Consider the following 13,775-nt stretch of genomic DNA (forward strand, 5'->3'; position numbering starts at 1 on the left):
TTTATATATATAAATATATATAGACAATGATGTATAGTTATTTTCTCTACTCACAATGAGCAAATCTCATAGTTAAGAACTGCCATAGTTAAAATTTCTCATAGTTAACAGTTCTCATACTTAAGAACTGCCATACTTAAGATTTCTCATACTTAAGAAAATTCCCATAGTTAAGAACTATCAATACTTCAAACACCACTTAACGGTACCATCTTTCACTAATTATTTCCATTAATTTACATCAAATCTCACTCAATTCTTCCTCTTATCACTTTACAATCTCATCACCACCACCCAGATGCCCTCCAGCCCCTCTCTTGGCTGGCAGAAGCTCCAGAACGTCTACTATTCGCTCCGTCCTTGCTATGATAACCTCAATTGGTCCATAGATAACCTCTACTCAAACTTCAAGGTAGCAATATCCACACAAGCGACGGTTCTAGCTATCTCATCCAAATTCGTCCCCCATCCCAACATAATTGATATCTACACCATCAGCGGGAACAAAATATGGTCAATTGCCTATAATAGCCGTCCCAACGACCATATAGTCGACTATGTCTTCAGAAACGAAGACCTCTGTGTAGTGTTGAACAACGGAAAATTCCGTTATTACAACAACTTCAAGGGTAACTTCAATGAATACACATACACGAAAAATCTCATTCAACTCGACAACATCGGCTCTCTGTTCGGTCTGACCGATGCCGACGGTGGTTTTACATCAGAAGGCGCTGCTAAATCCTATGTGATCACCAATTTGGAAAACAATGAAACAGAGGAAATCATCCAGGTCCTTGAAGTCAATGTGTGGAAGGAATTCCTTATCTTAAGACTCATCAATAAGTTCATAATAACAAACCTTGATACTCTCACCAACTACGAGATCCCATTATCAGCATTTGATCTGCTGAAGATTCACGGATTCTCAGTCATGTCTGAGCTTGACAAATCCATTGTTTTGTTAGTACAGTACGATGCAACAGTAGTGACTTTCAAAGTTGAAACTGCATTGAACAGCTATGAGTTCACAGACCAAGGTCTTACTGTAGGACCATTCAGTAGCATACGAGCTTCCCCAAATGGTCAATTGATTCTGTTGTTTAATGTCAAATCATCCAAGATCTACGTCATCAGCAACAAATACGACCAAGTTCTTCTTGAATACGATACTTCTAATGAATCCAGTTTACCATATCAAATAGAATGGTGTGGAAATGATGCAATCATTCTCTCATTCAAGGACGAATTGAAACTCATAGGGCCAGGACAACAGTCCATATCCTTTTTCTATGATATAGTCGATGAAGAAGATTTCGATTTGGAGCAGTTATTAAAAGCTGGCCAGGACGATCTCTCTTTCACCATTCCCATTCTCAAGACTGAGTCTGATGGAATTAAGGTATTCACGACAAGTAGAGTTGAGTTCCTTAGTCGTGTATCTGAATCTTGCATTAACCTTTACCAAATTGGATCATCCCACCCAAGCAGCATTCTTCTTGATTGCATAGATAAACTCTCACAGCATGCGTCCAAAGCAGACACAAATATTTCCTTATTGAAGTCCGATGGTACGCTCTATACAGCCATGCGTGATTGCTTAGAGGTTGCACAAGATGAATTCGTCGTTGTTTGGCAAAAGAAAATCCTTAGAGCAGTGTCATTTGGAAAAGCGTATTCTGATGACCTTTATAATGCAGACGAATATTTATCGGTCTTGAACAATATCAAAGTTTTAAATCAATTGAGAACTCCAGAATTGGGCATTTTCTTGACTTATAATGAAGTTTTAGAAGCAGGCTGGAAAGAGATCTTGTCTATGCTTCTAAGAAGAGACCAACATTTCCTAGCCTTGAAAGTAATTGAGTTATTGAAATTGGAAAACTACAAAGAGTATATTTACTCAGATTGGTGCTGTTCTAAGATAAAGAAGGAATTAAACATGTCAGACATTGACTTATTTAAAATTGTTTCGAAGAAGCTCATATCCCTTACAGATGACAATAGAAACTACATATCTGTGGACGCTATTTCAGAAGTGGCCCATGAGGAAGGAAGAACGAATCTATGCAAGCTATTGGTAAATTTGGAGCCTTCAATTGAGAAGAAAATTCAACAATTCTTGCGGTTTGAAGAAGTGGAGTTAGCGCTCATCAAGGCATTTCAAACAGGAGATAATGACATTGCTAAGATTATTTTATTACATTTAAGAGACACTCTCTCCATATCTCAGTTCATAAGAGTTTTGGATCAAAACGAGCAAAATGGATCAATCTCCGATCTCTCCACGGAAGAATTGAAGAAATTAGACATAAACATCTCATCTGATAAATTATTTATCAGCGGTGATTTGATAGGTGATTTCTGGGTAAACTCTATTGGAAAATACGATGTTGATCTTCTTACTACATACTACAAGCAAGAAGATAAGAAAAATGAATTGGGGGTATACAAGCTTAAGTTGTTCTTAAATGAGAATCTGGGAGATAGCGGGGAATCATATTACAATAACTATAAGGCTAGGTTGCAGAAATCTTTGAGTAGCTCTAAAATTAAGCGCTCGAACAAGTTATATCAACGTGAACTCGAAATCTTAGAATTAAAAAAGAGGCTAAGTGAAACATTCTTAGCTAACTTCTATACGGAAAAGTCGTTGAATAGCATCCTTTCAAGACTTATCAAAATGAACCAAATTAAAATGTGTTCTAAAGTCGTGAAAGACTTCAAGATCGCTCAAGAAAAGTACTGGTTTTTGGTCCTTGGTACCTATTCCAAAGCAAAGGAATTTGACAGGTTATATGAGTTTGCTGTTGGCTCTGATTTATCCGACACTAGCAATCTTAAGTCGCCCATTGGCTTTGAACCGTTTGTAGAAGCATCCTTTGCAAATGGAGCTCCAAGAGACCACATTTCCACATATATCAAGAATTGCTCAAGTACTTACACAGACAAAATTAAGTTCTATGTCAAAAATAAGGATTATAAGCTAGCAGCTCAGGAGGCTTTCAAGTACAAAAACATTGATATACTAAGAAACTTGGTACAAGCAGCTTCAAGTCAAGATGATGACACCATTAATACGATCAAGGGCTATATTACAAAATTGGGTTATTAGACAGTCATTGTGATTAGTAGTCTATTATTAAGAGGCGTTAAAAACTAGTCCAACGAAATACATATGTAAATACATAGATACTAATACAGTCATTTCTTAAGAAAAGTTTCGAAATACAGAATCTTCGAGTATACCACAGCTGGCACCTTCTTCACCAGTCAACCATCCAGGCACTTTTGCTGGATCAACAATCATTTTGCTTTTATCGGTCGTTCTTACGGAGAGTTCATGAAGGCCAGCAAAGACATCCAGTCCCGTTAGCCTCATTTTTATCAGCGTCTTCTCGTCATCTTTATCTTGTACTTTCCTTTTTATCACAAATTCTGAAAATTGAATTGGGGCAATGGAGGCAAACTCTGATTCCTCTTCATCTTCATCCAGCTCATTAAAGTCATCATCATTAGCTTTGCCACTATATATATTCTTTCTCTTTCTTGCAGAGGTTTTCCTATTGTCTTCGTATAACTTCTCTGATTTTAGCTTTCCATTAATTGATCCCTTGAATCGAAGGTTCGCCATTTTCTTAAGTTTTGTCATTTTCACATTTTCGTCATCAATATCATTAATTTCCCCATCTTCGTCATCGTCTTTCAAGTGGCTGTGCTTCTCAAGCGCATTGAACGGAAGCATATCCACTGTAGAATCTGCATAGGGTGTCCAAATACCCAAACTATTTCCGAATCTCGAATTGCCGTGAAGTATATGCATAGACTCCAATGATCTTATTGGTGTTTGATCCTTAGGAGTAGCTATTTTGACCAAATTATTTGGGTTTTGAGGTAAGCTTCTCTCTACTACTTGCATGACAATATTTGTAACCAAATCATTACCTGGTGAATGGAGAATGTGTGGGGAATTGAGCGGTATGGCCAAAAAGTAGGCTTTCAATGATGTGATATGAGGTCTATTTGAGCTTCCTGACGTGCTGAATGCTTGTAAATCGAAAAGCTGAATTCTTATCACCATCAACGGAAGACTTGGATGCCTGCAAAGGTAAAGGTATGTCAAATATAGCATATTGAGATCGTTGGCTAGTTGGTCAAGAAACACTTGGGGATCCAACAGAATTGGTACTTCCTTGTCAAAGGAGTCCTTTACCGTGGATTTTATCCAGTAGTAAGCATTTGGACGATCTACTATAAGTTGGCAGTCCAATTGTGACAACTGTAAAAGGTTTAACCCATCACTCCAGTACTGATATATGATCTTATCGATGATCTTACGTTTTGGCACCTTAGCAGCGATTTTCTTTAAAGCCCTCGCGTCCTCTGATACTTTGGCACTGTAGGCCTTTTGGCTGTGGTTTTTATTCTCTTTATCAAGATGTGGTTGTGTGTTGGCTAGCTTGGGCCATATATATATAAATTCTATCAAGGACTGTTTTGGTAGTCTCGTTAGAACATTCCCCAACACTCGTTTGGAGAGAACAGGTATATATGTATTAGGCAACACGTTCTTTCTTGTTTTTGTTGCTTCCTTCGCCATTGTGGAAATTTGTAATGTTCGTGCCGTATCACTAAATAAGAATCATATATATTCTAAAATTTATCTATCTACAAGTGTTTCTTTTCCCGTTAAACATCAGCGCTAATATCTCTCTAAACGGCCAATCAGTCTTCGGTTACTTCTAATCTTCCTTCCTTACCTAAGTTCAGAATAAGCCATTCAAATTATTATAAAACAATTCTACGTTGCCAAATTAATCTCTTCTTAGAGCCAAATACCATCGATTACTTCCTTAAAGCACTATAGATACCAAAACCTTACCTTACCTTACCATACCTTACCATACTATACCATTCTATTCTTTTCTATTACTGCAAACAATAACGCTTTGTTTACGTTTCTTGGGTCGCATGTGATCCGGGTAACTCTCTTCATTTTACGAGCCGTTGTTTTTTATTGAAAAATGTCTCGTTCCTTTCTTGTGCGACATCTAAAAAAATCAACCCCATCGCGACATCTCTACACCGCGATGATCTCTAATAAATTTTCAGGTAGAAACTATTTTGCAGTAAATGTCTGGGGACAGATAACGTAGGCCTAGTCAAGCAAATAGCAGTATATTCAATAGAAATGTCTGTGGAAGAAACTAAGGAGGTCGCTGCCTCGAAAGAAGTTGCAGTTGGAGAAGACGGGTTGGATAGAAAGACGTTGTTTGTACGTTCTATTCCGTTTGAAGCTACCTCAGAAGAGTTATCTGAATTCTTTTCGCAATTCGTTCCTGTGAAGCATGCTGTCATTGTCAACGATGAAAACCAGAAGTCGAGAGGTTTCGGATTTGTCTCCTTTACCATGGACGACGACACCTTGACCGCGTTAGTAGAGGCCAGAAAGGCTAAATTTAAGGGTCGTTTGTTGAGAGTAGATATCGCTAAAAGAAGAGAAAGAAAGGACAGAAATGCAGTAGGTGGCAGAGAGCGTTCTTCTGAAGCCAGAGAGTCTTCTAGTAACATTCCAGTTGAAAAGAGAAGAGCAAGATTAATTATTCGTAACTTACCATGGTCATGTAAAAAACCAGACGTGTTGAAGAATCTCTTCTCCAAATATGGTGCTGTATTCGATGCATACATTCCTAAGAAGAAGGGAGGACAAATGTGCGGATTCGCTTTCGTGACAATGAAGAAAACTGCTGCCGCAGAAAAGGCTGTTAAGGAATCGGTCGGATTGAAAATCGATGGAAGAGAAGTCGCTGTAGATTTGGCCGTTGAGAAGTCCAAATGGGAAACCATCAAGGAACAAGAAGATGATGAAGAATCAGATGAAGAAAAAGAAGAAGCTGAAGAGGAGGAAGATCTCGCAAACCCCGAAAAAGTTGAGGACGATGAAGACGAGGACGATGAAGACGAAAACAACAGTGAAGTGGAAGAATTCGACAACTTGAATGATATCAAATCTGATGATGAGATCGATGAGGATGCCGATGAAGAAATTGCGGACGAGGAACAAGAACCAGAAGAACCGAGAAAGAAGAGCAACAGACAAGAATCCTACTCAATTTTTGTTCGTAATATACCTTATGATGCTGATGAAGACACGCTTACAGAGCATTTTGAGAAGTTTGGTCCTGTGAAATACGCTTTACCAGTCATTGACAAAGAAACCGGTTTGGCCAGAGGTTCAGCATTTGTAGCTTTCGAAGAAGAGGCTGCGTACACGGACTGCTTGGCAAATGCACCATCTTCTGCTGCAACATCCATTTTGATTGCCGATGATGTTTCTCCAGCATATGTGTACCAAGGACGTATCTTGTCGATCACTTCTGCTGTAGACAGGGAATCTGCTGCTAAGTTGGCTGATAGAAATTCTGAAAAGAGAAAGGAAGCTTTGGGTAAAGCTCCTGGAGAGAAGGATAAACGTAACTTATTCTTGTTGAACGAAGGTAGAATCACCAGTAATTCTAAATTGGCTCTGTTGTTAACTAAGGCTGATTTAGAAGTCAGAGAAAAGTCTTACAAATTGAGAGTTCAACAATTAAACAAAAACCCAACCTTGCATTTATCATTGACCAGATTAGCCATCAGAAACCTTCCTAGAGCTATGAACGCAAAGGCCTTAAAGGCTTTGGGTCGTAAAGCCGTTGTCCAGTTTGCTACGGAAGTAAAAGAAGGGTTGAGACATCCACTTTCGAAGGAAGAAATTAACCGTTCCATAAAATACAAACAAGAAATAGGAGAATTCATTCCAAAGACAGAGGGCGAAGATCCTAAGAGCAAAAAATCAAAGCACATGGGTGTTGTAAGACAAGCAAAGGTCATAATGGAAGTCAAGGGTTCAGGAGAAACGGGTAGAAGTAGAGGTTATGGTTTTGTGGAATTCAGAGATCACAAGACCGCCTTGATGGGGTTGAGATGGTTGAACGCACATGAAGTAACACCTGCAGAAATCTTGGAGGGATTGACTGAAGAGGAGCAGAAGTTAGCCCAATTGGAGGGGTTGTCCAAGAGAAATTTGATTGTTGAATTTGCTGTTGAAAACGCCCAAGTTGTTAAGAGAAGAAGGGACAAGGTGTTCCAAGCTCGTTTGCATAATGACGATGAATCCGGCTCAGGAAACGATAGAAAGAGAAGGAGAGATGATGGAGATGGCGAAGGTGACAAAAAGATGACATACAAAGATAGAAAGAAGGCCAGAAAGGGAGGTAGAAAGGGAAACATGAACAAGGGTAACTTGAACAAGGGTCCAAAGCCGGCTACTGCAGAAAAGGAGAAGAAGACTTCTGGACTCTCTGATGATGTGAAAAACATCATTGGCCAGAAGCGTAAGAGAAGAAAGGGTAAGAACTAGAGTTCAATATATGCATTAATTAGAGATCTGTACCATAATAAACACATACAACGAGATAGAGGTAGCAGCGTACAATCTAAACTTGATATTTCAGTACTACAAGCAGTCTTCGGAAATGTCTGTATTAAATAGTGTACATTTGGTATCGACCTGACGAAGTCAATATCTACCAAAAAGTATTAGAAGTTCAAAAACGTAAACAGTTTCGTCATAATTCATTATTGTCAATTACGAAGTATAAAAAGGTTAAAACAAAAAGGAGGAAAGTCAGAAGGGAACAGGGATGGAGAACGACTGGGCATCGCCATTGGCGGGAAAACAAACGTAAACGTATTAGAGTCGACTCCACCCTATATCAGATAATTTGATCAATGTAAATCAAATAATTTTCTATAATGCAAATGATGAATAAATTTAGGATCGTGGCGTGTACAGTTAAGGACCATTACATGATAACAACGTCAAGTTGTCAAAGAGAGCAGCAAGTTCGCTACAAGAAGTAGTCACTTCTTTGTTGCTTGTTGGCGTTGTTCTTTGCTGTAAGATCTCCATCTTGCACCGCACTGAAGATCTTGAAATTTGGCTCCAAATCTTCGTCAACCTGCATCACACTGGCAACATTACCACATCTGTAACAGTAGTTAGGTGCTGACCATACTGTGACCACATCTTTCTCCTTGAAATGATACCGGAAACCCTCCATAACTAATTGATGTGCTCTAGCGATCAAACTCAAGTTATTAATATGGTTGAACTCTCTACTGACTTTCGAACCAAATAACCAGCCAGCTCCTCTAGGTGACACCGCCCAAGTGTCAACATTGTCAGGGTCAGACCAAACCAAGTCACAGAAACCACCTTCATGAGGGACCTCTTGTGCTCTACTTAACACTCTGATCTGGTCTAACATTCTAATTTCTGGTGATAAACCTCCGTGAACACACAAGATCTTACCGTCTATTATGGCAGCCAAAGTCAAGAAATCAAACACTTGACAACAGTATTTCCAAACTGTGGCTGAGCCGTATTTGGTTAAACATTCTTCATAAAATCCATACACTTGAGTAATTTGTCTGGATTCATGGTTTCCTCTAACCAAGGTGATTCTGTGTGGGTACTTTACCTTCAAAACCATCAATAATGTGAATGTTTCCAAAGAAAAGTAACCTCTATCCACATAATCACCGAGGAATATATAGTTGGTAGAATTGTCATCTGAAGGCAAGCCTCCGGAGATTCTGAACAACTCCAAAAGATCATGGAATTGACCGTGGATGTCACCACAGACAGTCACTGGTGATTGGACTGGTTGAATATTCGATTCTTCCATTAAAAGCTCCTTGACGAGTTCACATAACTGCTTCATGTCAGACTCAGTGAGTGCTACACACTTGCGGATCTGCTCCAACCATTGGTCAGGGCCTCTTTCTCCCATTTTGCTTTTATTTTATGTGGTAATTAACGTATTCGTGGTGTTCGTCGTAGTACTGGATGGTGTACTAGCAAAATGAAAGGGATTTTTGGGTAAAATTATGAATCACTCTGAGCAGTGACAGTGTTTAAAACTCTTTATTAAGTGACAATATGACGATTCCGGGGATGCTTCCTGCCAGTTCCGTATTTACTTTCTTGTTTGTTATGATACTTTAATGCTAATATTTCAGGTTTTTTACCTCTTTTCTGTACGATTTTATGCTTGCCGCTGTAGTCTTCTTGTGTGTTGTAGTGTACTACTGGTCTCCCTAATAATGAGAATGGCTAGGCCAATAACGATGGGTGCTTCTATGTGGCGAGAACAGGATACTCTAGCGAATCCTTAACCCTTAACAACTACACTCGTATATCTGTTTGTTCGAGATATCGTTACCGTTGTCGACTAAAGAACCACTGGTAGTAAATATTAAGATTACTAAGGAATTCCAGAGTTCTAGAAAACCGTCATTATCATGATTTCGGAAACGCTTGTCTTTTTTTGTTGAAACGGTGGACGAAAAAGAAATGAGCGAGGGAGTGTGACTTGAGGTCATGTGATGTAATGTGTCATGTGATGTAATGAGGTGTAGAGGATTATAATGATAATATCTATAAGGTGGAGGGGGGGGGGGGGAGTGATTCAGGGTAAGGTTGATATTTATGTGGTACGTTGTAAGTTTATTGAGATTGTGTATAGTTGTAGAATATATAGAGTTTGTACTTTATAAATTTCAACGGTTTTTCTTAATTGAAAGGTCACTGTGTATGTTTGTATGTTTTTATATGGTCCTATCGCTAACGTCTAATTTCTTTAAGGTACACAACATTTTGAAACCCGAATGCTGCAAATGGACATGTTTTCTGTGCAGGCCGGGAACAATAGCCTACCATAAATACAGCTAAGGCATGGCACGGCGGCATAGCAATAAAGCTACAGTTAGCGTAGAAATTTGTATTGTTTGGGGTTACCCTAATCAGAAGATATGAAATTGTCTTCCTATGGAAGGCCAGAATGAAAGCTTTGTTATCCTCAAATGGGTGGCACTCCCAAACAACTCTCGAACGATATCCGTTAAAATCTGCATCGACTCTCCTCGATCTGTAGTGGACCTCCTCTGCCCAATTATTGAAATTTAATCTGTACTTGCTAAATTAGTCCTGGCCACAATTCGATAACACACAGCCACTCGTGCATAAGGCCATGTATTTCTGTCGATGAAGAAATTGTGCCAATGTCTGAGATCGTGCCAATATTTGAGATAATGCCAATGTTTGAACTTCAAAATCAGAAATGTGGTCCTGTCGTTATGAGTATATTCGCAATCATTTGTGTCTAGGGATACTCCAAATTCCTCATGGAAGAGAGAATCAGGCACCCAGCTTTTGATTACCTAAAGCTTGCTATATGTGCACTATAAATATATAATTTATAATATTCATCGTACTAACCCTTTGGGGCCCATCTCCCTTATGGCATATCCTTGTGGTTACATCTAATAGAAACCGTTTGAACTTCAATGTAGTATGTATAGTGTACAAAGAACTGTTCTTAGGAACCAAAACAGGCAATTTTATCACGTGGTGAAATACGCACCGTATATCACGTGCAATATTCAACGAAAATTTTCAAATTCACGACTGTTAAATTTAACGATTAAAAACTACCAATTAAGACATCTTCATTTGAAGTTTACCATCCTATAATAGCCTTGAAAGCACTCACAATGTTGTCTATGAGAATAGGATCGCTCAGTGCCAAAACGGCGAGCTCCGCACGTCTTTTCTCGATCAGCTCAGCAAGATACAACAACCCTTTACCATCCACTCCAGAAATGAAGAGTGACAAGTCATGGATTCAATCCAGTGAAGAAACCAACTCTAAGGCGGATATCGCCCGTGATGTTGTTGGATTGGCCAGATCTATACAAGAAAGTACACAACCACCTTTGGAAATCAATTCACAATTCACAAGAAGATTCACATTCGGAGAAAGTTACGATCCGTTTGACTTTTCCAACAATAAGTTAGACATGGAGAGAAAGCAGCATTTTGCCAAAAACAAGAAGGTGACAGACCCTTTTGAGAGAACCGGAATAAACCCAAGAACCTTGTACTTAATGCCAGAAATTTTGTCGAGATTCTTGACCTCCACCGGTCAGATCTTACCTAGAAGCATAACGGGATGCAGTGCCCAGAACCAAAAGCATTTGTCCGATGCCATCAGAACCGCCAGATGTTGTGGATTGTTGTCGGCCACTCATAAGCATTCCAGATACCTTCCATCAAGGAACTTGTAAACAGATATGGGGTTGTCATGAATAATTGTACATAGATCTAATATAAATGAGCATTTCGAGCGTGACCGTAGGCCCTAGAGAGGAACTAATTGTAATTTAGAGTATACGATTGAAGAAAAGACCTATAAATCGATAAGAAGTGATTTTGAAAGTGAAATTTTGTTACCATTTATGCACCTATCATTATGACTGAGGGACTCCTATACCCGGACATTATAGAGTAGAGTAATGATATTCTGACCAACTCAAAATTTATCCTAAAGTTTCCATCAAAACTATTCAGCACTGGTAATGAATTTCATTTACTATTATTCTGTATTCAAAAGAAGCTCCTTCAACAATATATATACATATCAATAACTCTATATGCGTGCCTATGATTCAGATCTGCACCCTTTTCTGTACTGCAGCCATACCGCAGCCAAAATAAATATCTGGTGCCATTTGCCAAGGGCATTCAGCCAATTGACTACCAAAGTATCTCCCCATTGCAATAATCTAAGTTTTTCTAAATTACGCTGTTCTTATCCACTCCTGATTACGACTATACCCCACAATCTCATAAAGTCTAGAACAAGAAAAGTTGCCAAATTTACGATTCTAGCACCACTTTCAGATCTCAGTTTTCAACCATATCACGGCTTTGAGACTAGCCCACCCACGGTGCAAACACTATAATTCCTGACACCATTATTGCTTTAATTCCTTCATTCAGTAATTTCTAAATATGATCTACATACAACTATTTCTACATAGGAGTCTCTCTACATCGGAATATTTCTACATACTATAATTTCTACATACTATAATTTCTACATAGAGTAAATTCTACATAGTGCACTAACTCACATACTATAATCTTCACACTATACTTCCTTCATACAATTCTCCATACTCTAATTCCTTCATACATAATAAGGACAACTGCTTTCACAACTTATTCCATTGATATAACTTCCTCACACTACACCTTCCTCACACTAAACTACCTTCCCAAATAAGGATACGCCCAGAACTACTTTCCCCACTGGAAGTCTCTTCACAATTCCTCTAATATACATCCTTCTTGTCATTCACCTGTTCCTCACACAGTACACTGTGTTACCACTTCCTCCCTGAACCCTCTTCTTTCCCTGTCGTCTCCTTCCACGTGACCTTCCCCATAGTGGTGTTACCATAACCAATAAAAAATGATCAAGACCCACTATGTGCCGTCTGTCTCAATGGACAAGACCGAATTAAAAACGATGCCCATTCGCCCCGGAAAGAATGAAATTGTAGTGAGAGAAGTAGTTGTTTCTAGTCAATTGACCGTGTACATCATCAATCGAGAACAAAACGCATCTAAACTTCAGAATTAGCCATCATGTTGTCTTCTATCGCCAAACGTAACTTGCCAAGAGCCTCCGCCAGAGCCTTCTCTACATCCAGAGTTGCCCTTTCTGAGGGAGCCATCAACAATGCCAACGATGCCTTCTCCGAGAAGGAAAGAGCCCAAGAAAACGTCTACATCAAGAAGCACGAAGCCGAGCAATTGAAGGCATTGAGAGAGAAGTTGGAGAAGCAAAAGCAAACCATTGAGAAGTTGGAGAAGGAGATTGACGACATCAAGAAATAAGCTGATTTCAACATGAGTCCGGGAAAGTCAGAGGCCGCAGAGCGGTTGTCCATGGGTTTCTAATGACCAATTGTCTATTTTTCTATCTATTCATTCATTCATGGTTGATATTTGCATTAATAGGTGTTTATGAGTTTTATTGCTCCCTGCCGTAAGAGGGACAACGAATCAGAGAATACGAAAAACTATTTATATATTTTAGAAGAGAGAGAAGATCAATAACTGTCTACTGTGGGTGAGAATTATTGTTGCAAAATGATATCCAATTGTGGATAATTGGAATTGGGCAATGATTTGTTATGTAGTGGACAGCATCTCAATATACGTATTGATGTGAATCTTTGTTTTGTATCACTTGTAGAATTCGAGAGAAGGTTTTAGTCTTGAATAGCCTGTTAACTCCTTAACAATGAAAGAGGTATGTTCGGATGAATATTCATTGATTGTAGCACTGATTATTATCTCCTTCGGGCGTAGACTTTATGTGTACGGTCGTAAACCACATTTATTCTCTAAATGGAAATGTAAAGCCACTGATAGTCCATTGATATACCCGTCTAGTCTCCGTTCTTCCTTGACTTGCTATTCATTATAGGCGCCTTTTTAAAGGGTCTTCGTCATTTTATATTAAAAGATCCGTGCTGCACTACTAAATTAATATCATACAGCTTTGCTAAGATTGCCCTACGCAACCTATTACGGTATTAGCCTACTGTGGAAAGCAGAGCAATACATAGCGCTGGCAACTCTGAACTTTCTCCGAACCATCCAGTATATACTACTATGGCCCAACAATGGAGGGTTTAAGGCTTTCCAATCGTTCTTTCGGTTCGTAGTCGAGCATCTTCGTCCATTGTCCGGAGGTAGCAAACGACCTAGAGCCCTTAGCTCCACTCTTATCGGAAATAGCAGTTGAAGAAAAACCCCGTTCCGTAACTACTGGTGTGACTTCCTACTAAGTTGTGTCTTTGTGCCTTCGCAATCG

The 13,775-nt window shown here is 39.1% G+C and overlaps 6 protein-coding genes across 6 annotated transcripts; 4 read left to right on the top strand and 2 right to left on the bottom strand. All coding sequences in view use genetic code 12, as the record gives it.

Annotated features, from left to right (window-relative positions):
* The first annotated feature begins 186 nt into the window (after window positions 1-186).
* On the top strand, window positions 187-3,123 carry VPS16 (tethering complex subunit). The gene has a single exon (XM_064917166.1). The coding sequence runs from the start codon at window positions 299-301 to the stop codon at window positions 3,113-3,115; it is 2,817 nt and encodes a 938-aa protein (XP_064774290.1). The 5' UTR covers window positions 187-298; the 3' UTR covers window positions 3,116-3,123.
* CHL4 (Chl4p) lies at window positions 3,124-4,897 on the bottom strand. Its single transcript, XM_064917167.1, has one exon. It carries the CDS (start codon window positions 4,598-4,600, stop codon window positions 3,212-3,214), a length of 1,389 nt encoding a protein of 462 aa, XP_064774291.1. The 5' UTR covers window positions 4,601-4,897; the 3' UTR covers window positions 3,124-3,211.
* Window positions 4,898-5,141: 244 nt separating this feature from the next.
* NOP4 (mRNA-binding ribosome biosynthesis protein) lies at window positions 5,142-7,491 on the top strand. Its single transcript, XM_064920102.1, has one exon. It carries the CDS (start codon window positions 5,192-5,194, stop codon window positions 7,400-7,402), a length of 2,211 nt encoding a protein of 736 aa, XP_064774292.1. The 5' UTR covers window positions 5,142-5,191; the 3' UTR covers window positions 7,403-7,491.
* Window position 7,492: 1 nt separating this feature from the next.
* SIT4 (type 2A-related serine/threonine-protein phosphatase) lies at window positions 7,493-9,031 on the bottom strand. Its single transcript, XM_064920103.1, has one exon. The coding sequence runs from the start codon at window positions 8,835-8,837 to the stop codon at window positions 7,893-7,895; it is 945 nt and encodes a 314-aa protein (XP_064774293.1). The 5' UTR covers window positions 8,838-9,031; the 3' UTR covers window positions 7,493-7,892.
* Window positions 9,032-10,544: 1,513 nt separating this feature from the next.
* Window positions 10,545-11,355, top strand: RJT20DRAFT_42406 (mitochondrial 37S ribosomal protein bS18m). The gene has a single exon (XM_064920104.1). The coding sequence runs from the start codon at window positions 10,600-10,602 to the stop codon at window positions 11,170-11,172; it is 573 nt and encodes a 190-aa protein (XP_064774294.1). The 5' UTR covers window positions 10,545-10,599; the 3' UTR covers window positions 11,173-11,355.
* A 1,040-nt stretch (window positions 11,356-12,395) lies between these two features.
* RJT20DRAFT_128046 (uncharacterized protein) lies at window positions 12,396-12,794 on the top strand. The gene has a single exon (XM_064917168.1). It carries the CDS (start codon window positions 12,539-12,541, stop codon window positions 12,788-12,790), a length of 252 nt encoding a protein of 83 aa, XP_064774295.1. The 5' UTR covers window positions 12,396-12,538; the 3' UTR covers window positions 12,791-12,794.
* The last annotated feature ends 981 nt before the right edge of the window (window positions 12,795-13,775 follow it).

Source organism: Scheffersomyces xylosifermentans (assembly GCF_036884685.1).
Source record: "Scheffersomyces xylosifermentans strain CBS 12540 chromosome Unknown RJT20scaffold_4, whole genome shotgun sequence".
Taxonomy (NCBI): Eukaryota; Fungi; Ascomycota; class Pichiomycetes; order Serinales; family Debaryomycetaceae; genus Scheffersomyces; species Scheffersomyces xylosifermentans.